Source organism: Helianthus annuus, chromosome 7 (assembly GCF_002127325.2).
Source record: "Helianthus annuus cultivar XRQ/B chromosome 7, HanXRQr2.0-SUNRISE, whole genome shotgun sequence".
Taxonomy (NCBI): domain Eukaryota; kingdom Viridiplantae; phylum Streptophyta; class Magnoliopsida; order Asterales; family Asteraceae; genus Helianthus; species Helianthus annuus.
In genome coordinates, this window is record NC_035439.2 from 27214723 (window position 1) to 27223073 (window position 8351).

General features: G+C 37.2%; 2 protein-coding genes across 2 annotated transcripts; one reads left to right on the forward strand and one right to left on the reverse strand.

Annotated features, from left to right (window-relative positions):
- Nucleotides 1–1334: 1334 nt before the first annotated feature.
- On the forward strand, nucleotides 1335–4021 carry LOC110878024 (glycosyltransferase BC10). Its single transcript, XM_022126280.2, has 3 exons — nucleotides 1335–1542; nucleotides 2142–2751; nucleotides 3197–4021. Exons 2-3 carry the CDS (start codon nucleotides 2251–2253, stop codon nucleotides 3830–3832), a joined length of 1137 nt encoding a protein of 378 aa, XP_021981972.1. The 5' UTR covers nucleotides 1335–1542; nucleotides 2142–2250; the 3' UTR covers nucleotides 3833–4021.
- Nucleotides 3920–7695, reverse strand: LOC110878023 (vacuolar-processing enzyme). Its single transcript, XM_022126279.2, has 9 exons — nucleotides 7369–7695; nucleotides 6455–6619; nucleotides 6212–6368; nucleotides 5953–6038; nucleotides 5248–5447; nucleotides 5096–5144; nucleotides 4789–5001; nucleotides 4490–4696; nucleotides 3920–4393 (listed from the first exon to the last, which is right to left on the reverse strand). The coding sequence occupies exons 1-9, from the start codon at nucleotides 7591–7593 to the stop codon at nucleotides 4211–4213; spliced, it is 1485 nt and encodes a 494-aa protein (XP_021981971.1). The 5' UTR covers nucleotides 7594–7695; the 3' UTR covers nucleotides 3920–4210.
- Between the last annotated feature and the right edge of the window lie 656 nt (nucleotides 7696–8351).

The following is an 8351-nucleotide window of genomic DNA, read 5'->3' on the forward strand; positions in this document are numbered from 1 at the left end:
AGACTTGCTACCAGAGTTAATTTGAGAAGAAGGAACGTGGATATTTTTTCGGTTTTGTGTCCTTTCTGCGAGGAGTTCAAGGAAACAGTGGATCATTTGTTTACTGCATGTTATATAACTATTCGGGTATGGGCGGCTATTAGTGCTTGGTGCAATATCCCTCAGATATTCGCAATCGAATTCAAAGATTTAATGGATATTCACAGTTCTACTCATGGAGGGGAAAAATGAATTATTAGAGGGTTGGTTATCATCTCGTGTTGATGTATTTGAAAAAGCAGGAATGAGTTGGTATTCAATCTAATCAGAAGAAGTTCGCAAGAAATATTGATAGAGATTAAGTCGAGAGGTTTTGGATGGTTTAAAAATAGATCGTCATGTAAATATATTAGTTGGAATGAGTGATGTGAATACCCTGTGTATTTGTTGTAGTTGTCCCTTTGCCTGTTTGGGCCGGGGGTGTTGTTTTGTATTGGCCTTTTGCCCGTTTGGGTCAGAGGTTTGTTTTAATGAAGTATTTTTTTCAAAAAAAAAAAACCTAAGTATTATGGGGTATACTTTCACGCCCCTTAACTACATGTAGGCATCACATCACCTGCTTAACCCTTTTTCACTTCACCGCACAACAAGGAAATGGTTTAACCCCATTAACACCCCTTAAAATTAATTAAAATACATATATATATAGCATGTTGTTGTGTGTGTGTGCAAATTTTGCAATGCTTGATTCCCCCCCTTTCTCTCCTAGTTAACTTCTTAACATGTGAAGTCTTTAATGCCTCTTAACACCCTTTAGGAGCGGTTTAACAGGTGTTAAGACTAAAGGGTATGGAGAGCCTCATCCCCAAGGAAATGAGCCGCCACGTCACCGCCACGTAAGCAGGGCTTGAAAGGGATGGACCTAGGGGGGTGGGGGATGAACCATTTTATATATACGTATGTGTATGTATAGGTGTGTGTGAATGGGTGAGGCCCGGCTTGGGCGTCGAGCAGGGGACGGCGGTGACGGGGCTGGGGCGACGACGGGGCTGGGGGGGTGGAACTTTTGGGGCGGCGGCGGGAGGACGGGCATGGGGACGACCCCCATACCCTCCAGTCTAAAGGATGCCAACTAAGATTAACACTTATGGGTGTTAGAGTATACCAGGTGGCCTAACTAAACGCTTCATTATGAATCTTAAACATTAAACTTACTTTGAATATTTGGTCAAACCATCATTAAATTCCATAAAACGTAAACATAATGGCACAAAGTATAAACTGCCCAACCAAAGAGGATTTAAATGATTTTTTACCCCTAGAAAAATAAGGGCAAGTCGCATGTAGTGTGCGCTGCGGAATTATTGTTGAAACCTCAGATGGCGACAGACCACACTATTCCTCCGCCCTCTTCACAACTTCTTCCGCTTGTCTGATATTATAATAATATATATTCCTCGATATCTCCCCGCCCCACCTTTGTGGACTCGTGTCTTCTTTTTATAACTCACGACTCCTTTAATCATACAACTTTCATTGCAAACAAATCAAACCCTCATTATGGTATGTTCTTGTTCAGTCTCATATTTGAATATGACTTATGAGCCTCGAATGTATCGCTACTTTTAATGTTTATAAAACTTTTGGTTTTGTTTCTTCTTCGCAAAAACCAAACCCCATATGAGTTTGCTCTGTTTTCTCTAGGCTGTTTTTTTTTTTTTTTTTTTTTTTTGTAAATCTGTACTTTTTTGTTGATTGTTCCGGTTTGGTCGGGCTAGTAACGGGTCAAAATGAGTTCAAGTGGTTCTTTAAAAAATGGTCAGTTTGGTTCGGTTCCAAATTGAGTACGGTTCAAAAAGGGGTGTTTTAAAAGTTGGTAATTTTCTAAAATTATTACACCCAAAACAAAAGTACTGGTCTCATTTTTATCATTTATTTTCTATGTTTATGGAAAAATAAGGATCCCAATTACTTGTTGATTTCCTGTTTTGGTGGTGGTTTCCTAGAAAAGTCTTCATATTTATGGTTCGTTAGAGAATTTTCAAGACTTCAGTTACGTGGTTTATGGTCTTTCTCCAAAAGTCTTGATTTTTAGTTGACTTGACCAAGGTCAACACTCCCACAGAAAATTTGAATTTCCTCAAATTGTTATATCATTTCAGGCTTCAAAAAGGGTGTTAAAGTATCTAAGGAGCTATAATTCAACACACCCACAAAAAAGTTGTGATCATTTTGTGTTATCAAGATACAATTTGTGATTATTGGTCATCAATGGAGGAAGGTAAAGACCCAACTGTAAGCAAACCAAACCAGTCTAAGGTTTTACCACCAAGACTGATTCAACTGCTGTTCTTGTTTCTGGTGTTATGTTTTTCAATCTGCTTATTTGTTATATACATGATTCGGAAAACCGAAGTTACAACCACATTAGTTTCATCGATTCCGGTTTTACAACCATGTGTTCAAGAACAACAAAAGACAAATCTTGATCATTGGATCAAGCCTCCTTCCAGTTTGTTGCATGCAATGAGTGATGAAGAACTCTTTTGGAGGGCTTCTTTTGTGCCACAATTGAAGAGTTATCCATTTGTAAGAATCCCAAAGATTGCTTTTATGTTCTTGACTAAAGGGCCATTGCCATTGGCTCCTTTGTGGGAGAGGTTCTTTAAGGGTCATGAGGGGTTATATTCAGTTTACATTCATTCACTTCCTTCATATGAAGCTAAATTTCCGCACGAATCTGTTTTTTACGGGAGACAAATTCCGAGTCAGGTACCTTATTTGCTTCCCTTGTTGATAATCTCATTTCACATATTGTTGATGACATTGTTATATATGCATAACCACTTATATTAAGCGGATTTGACCCGTTTTCAGTTATAATTTTGATTTACATACAGTTGATCACATTACAATACATGCATAACCACTTATTATTAATCGGATTTGATCCGTTTTCATTTATTATGTTGAATAGCAGATGGTTGATCACATTGTTTTATATGCATAGCTACCTTGGTTTTGAAAACCGTGCTTCAGGCGTGAGGTGATGTGGAATGCGCTTCTAATGCAGCGCCTTTACGCCTTATAAGTTTTAAACTAAGATAGCCTGTTTGTATTGTTAAGAGGATTTGACCCGTTTTCATTTATAATCTTTATGCATAACCGCTTCATTTTTAACTGGATTTGTCATTTTTATACGGATTTGACTGGGCAGGTAGCACAATGGGGTCGAATGAGTATGTGTGACGCAGAGAGACGACTGCTTGCAAATGCCCTTCTTGATCTCTCCAATGAATACTTTGTTCTTGTATCCGAATCATGCATTCCACTCTACAACTTCACTTTAACCTATCATTACATTACCAACTCCAAACACAGCTTCATGGGGGCCTTTGATGACCCAGGGCCCGTCGGTAGAGGACGCTACAACCACAACATGTTGCCACAAGTCAACATCTCACAATGGAGGAAAGGATCCCAATGGTTTGAAGTTCACCGGAATCTCGCATCGGTCATCGTCTCCGATACAACTTATTATCCCAAATTCGAAGCGTTTTGCAGGCCAGCTTGTTACGTGGACGAACATTATTTCCCAACCCTGTTGACAATTCAAGCTCCTGATTTTATAGCAAACCGGAGCTTGACTTGGGTCGACTGGTCTAGAGGTGGTCCCCACCCTGCTACGTTTGGGAGGTCCGATATAACGGAGGAGTTCATGAAGAAACTTCACATGCAAAAGTGTGTTTATAACGGAGAACCTTCTTCGATCTGTTATTTGTTCGCGAGGAAATTTTCTCCGGGGAGTTTGGAACCTTTGTCTCTTGTTGCTCACAAATTTTTGGGTTATTGAGATTATCATAATGTTGCAAGTCAAACTATAAGAAAGTCAGATGTATTTTTCGGTTTAGAACTAATTTTAAGCATAGAGGTTTGAAAATAACATAAACAGTTGTACGTATTTTTTTAACTGTGATACATAGTGCACTTGATATCTAATATACAAACGCGGGTATATGATTTGCATATATCATTGATTATAGCATTACATGCAGACGATATAGTGATATACATATATATAATAAGTTTCATGGACCTAAATACTATGAGGAGAAGCTTCAGGCTTTATATACAATGATGCTGCTATATTGCTGAAAGACTGGTTCGGAAACCACGAAGATACGATAGTTTGACAAATTATGGGCCCACGATCTTTGATGAATGAAGATCCTTATGCTGTGAAACCGTTGCTAAGTGAACTCCATGGGTTTGAGGGGAATGTGGTGCATGCTTGTGATGATGCATCAGCCATCTGCTCGTTTGTGACTCCAGAGTTGCACAAGTTAGCAATGGACCGCATGTGTTTCATGCCGTATTGCGATAAGGATCCACAATGGGTCTCAAATGTCCTCACCTGTACATAAAAAAGAATATATACAAACAGTCGAGTTATATTTTAAGGGTCTATGTTATAAGTTTGTGGTATAATAACGAAGATTTGAAGGCTTACAAATGTTTTAAGGCAGGTCCAGTCATCAACTACAGGTTTCCCGGCAGATCGAACGGTGTTTAGCACCACGGGACCCTTCTCGAATCCGAACAAAAGCTTGCCGATGAGTTTGATGCTGCTGTCTAAGTGCATTCTATGGGACATGGCTTCAACAAACGCCTTTTGAGCTTCAGTTTTCTTATCTGAACCTTCTGGAGCCTTTTGGTACTGTCGAAACAAGCAAGTTAAGTGGGTCGGTTAACTAGTCAACACGTATTTTAATCAATTTTCTTGAGTTTTGTAACATGCTAATGACAAACCTTATGCCAGAAATGTAGAAGATCAGCGTCACGCTGGTTAACAGCTTTCGGTGATGGTGATGATAGGGAGTTTTCTTCAATAAAAGTGAAGTTTTCGTTTGCAGGGTTCGTACCCATATATGTGTAAAGATTATCTTTGTTTAGCGGCAGGTCTCCATATTGCATCACATGAGATCCGTAATAAGAGTTTTCATTCGAGGTTCTTTCCTTAACCTACCGAAATCAGATGACCAATGACAAAGTTATTATTTTGCCGAAAAAAGGTACTATAAGTCTATAAAACGTTAACTTGGTCCGTAAATGTTACCAGTTTGTACTGCTGCTTGATGGTTTCTGTTCGCAGGTTGTGTACATCGCTGCAAAAAAAATACGTATCGATTAAAAACAACTAACAGACTCTTTTATCAATCAGTTGTTCTTTAAAAAAACAGTCAAGGGTATTATTGTAATTTCACATACCAATCTTCCATCCAAGCAACACTGTACAAGTCACCCAAACATGTGTCGTACTCAAGTGGCGGGCTAGGATACTCCCCGGGGCAATAAGTACCCCAGCTGCTCTCATCTGGGCCAGAGGCTGTGGTTGCATAGATATTTAATCCTTCAGGAAGTAGACCCTCAAATATGCTTCCAGCCTCACAAGCTTCAAGGTAAAATACCTGGAGATAACATATACAAAGTTTAGATTAGCATACGTGTATATACAGAGACCGTTCAATACAAAGCCAATTCTAAGCAGATATCTATGATAAGCGCATAAACACATGTACCTATCGCTTTAACTATGATCATATATATACTCAGTCGTTTTCGAGGTCCTAGGCGAAAGTAAAAATTGGGGCCCTTTTCAATATGTCATTATTGTTTTTAGAGTAAATTACGTTTTTGGCCCCTGTGGTTAGATCACTTTTACTATATTGGCCCAAAATAAGAATTTTTAACATATCTGCCCCCATGGTCTCTATAACTAACCATTTTGGCCCCCATGATCTCTAGACTTAGGGGCCAAAATGGTTAGTTATAGAGACCATGGGGGCAGATATGTTAAAAATTCTTATTTTGGGCTAATATAGTAAAAGTGATATAACCACAGGGGCCAAAAACGTAATTTACTCTAAAATTGGTCATGTATTCAAAAGGAAAACAAAAATTTATAAAAATTACCAAGCTTTTGTATGTTCCAGAAGCATGCTTTTGTTTCAAGACCTCATTAAGATCATTTGCATACAGATAAGGATATGTTGGCATCCCTGAAAACATATACAAAATTACCATATGCATCACTTGTATGAACTCTGAATCCAATACTTCAAGTTGTTAAAACTAGAAGATCAAATAGTTACATCCATAATATTTATTCAATAATTTTAATAAATCAATTTTTTAATAGTTTATATTAATTTTAAATAAGTCAGTCACTAACCAAGCACACCAGGACCACCATGATCCGTGTAGTAAACGAAGATTCGATCATTTGGACCGCTATCCACAACCTTCCCGCTCCCACCTTTGACTTTGGTTTTGTCTCCAAGCAAAACAGCGAAAAAGTTGTCAACATTAACCTCATTCCCAGTGTAATCCTGTTTCAAGAAACAAAAATCATTCTTAATATACACAAACAGAACAATTTTACAATATTAGTTTGTTTTGATGATGAAACACAAACCTTTGGCACTCCATGATACACATCATCACCATCTGGACTGTTAATAATAACTCCTTGCCTCGGATTCATCCAGTTATACGCGATGTCATCGTACATAAATACTACGATATTTTCCTCCTTAACACCACCAGATTTCAAGATTTGATATGCGTGACATACATCTGCCTGTAAACAATAAAAAATCATTAAACAAACCAAACCAAACCATGAATTATTGAATGGATTTTAGCTAGAATAATAAATAATTTAACATAATATTCATAAAAAAATGACGTCATCCATGTCTATAACCTTAAAAAATCTAGGTTTCTTTAATTATAAAGTCAAATTAGATGGGATTTCACCTAAAACAAACAAATTAGATTTCCTAAATTATACACAATTGCTATACAGACACACCAGGTGACTTATCATATTGGCGGTATGACATGATGAAAAATTGTCATATAGATCATATGACTTTGTTAGTGGTATCATCAACCACCTTTGTGTCATCGTACCTTATGTACGGCCAGTGAAAATGGTCATATGGTTTGTATGAAAGGACAAAATGGTCACATGGACCATATGACTTTGTCAGTTGTCAGACATTTCGTTTTTAGCCAAACAAATCATCCTGATCGTATGAGCAGGGGCGGACTGATGGTATAACCATGGGTCAACCATCCTCCATAAAAAAAAAATCTAGTGTTACTTATACGCTAAAATCTCGATTGCCCGCATAAAATTTTGGTTATGCCCTCATAACCATCCAAGAAAAAGAAAAAAAAAAATCATATTATGACCACAATATGGCCCGTTTGATCACTGGGTGACTATCATAAGTGGTGTCTAGATAGCGTGTACACATAAATAATCTCATAATATAATAATTTAAAACACAAGAATTTGATATGGTTTTTAGTAATAATCACCTGATGCCTATAGTTCCAGTAACCGTTAGACCCGGCAATCAAGACAGCCCATCGGGTACCAACGGAGTCATCATCGGACGAGCCAACTTTCTCCGACGGCAACCGGATAAAATCATCTAGCAGATCACGGCCGTTAACTGCTGTAACGATCGATAGAGCAAATAGAGTGATCAGGTAACGATTCATTTTTTGATTGTAGAGAGAATATTCTATTATGTTGTTCATAGGATTGATTCTATAGGGAGTACTATATATAGATGTATGGACACTGCTGCACCCAATCACAGCTCTGCTGTGAAGGTTAGTGTGGCGGCTAAATGTACAAGCACTCAATGCGTGTTGTACAAGAAGGGGGTTATGTGTCAGAATTATTGTGAAGGGTCTTATTTATAGATGTATGACAGATTGGTCCCTTGTATTAAAGTGAAAGATGATAGCGTGGGACACCATGAATATTCCATGAACAACTTGATTTTTGGGAAAAATAATATTTTTCTGTCGTAAATTATGGTAAAAGTATGATTTTTTTAATATTGTATATGAAAAAAATATATAATGTTATTATGAATTTTATATTTTTGCATTCAAATTTAACTTTTAATGAAAACTTAACTTATGGAATTTAAATAAAATAAAACTAAAATGATTTATATTAGATACATATGTGTCGATGGTCTCCTACTCTCAGAGCCTAGTGGTACATGTGTTTATATTCATAAAAGAGGTGTTTTCAAGACTTTGTTTTTGACAATGGACCACCAGCATTGATAGTAGATTTTAGAAGTGAGTGTGTGTAAAATGAAAACTCATACGAGTTGTGAGAACTTAGAGAACGCCGCCTTACGAAATATTTTTTCAATTTTTTTTACCAAAAATCCTAAAAAAATAAACTTTTAAAAAAAACCTAGTTTTTTTTTTTTCATTTACAACAACCGTAAATGTTGTAAAAAACCAATGTCTTCACTTCGAAATTTATTATTATT

What these genes read in the sequence shown, in the direction of transcription:
- LOC110878024 (XM_022126280.2), top strand. Translation starts at nt 2,251, where the DNA reads ATGGAGGAAGGTAAAGACCCAACTGTAAGCAAACCAAACCAGTCTAAG. An exon ending in GGAGACAAATTCCGAGTCAG is followed by an intron (nt 2,752 to 3,196) that starts GTACCTTATTTG and finishes TTGACTGGGCAG; the next exon opens with GTAGCACAATGGGGTCGAAT.
- LOC110878023 (XM_022126279.2), bottom strand. Translation starts at nt 7,593, where the DNA reads ATGAACAACATAATAGAATATTCTCTCTACAATCAAAAAATGAATCGT. An exon ending in TGTATCATGGAGTGCCAAAG is followed by an intron (nt 6,369 to 6,454) that starts GTTTGTGTTTCA and finishes TTCTTGAAACAG; the next exon opens with GATTACACTGGGAATGAGGT. An exon ending in GGACCTGCCTTAAAACATTT is followed by an intron (nt 4,394 to 4,489) that starts GTAAGCCTTCAA and finishes TTTTATGTACAG; the next exon opens with GTGAGGACATTTGAGACCCA.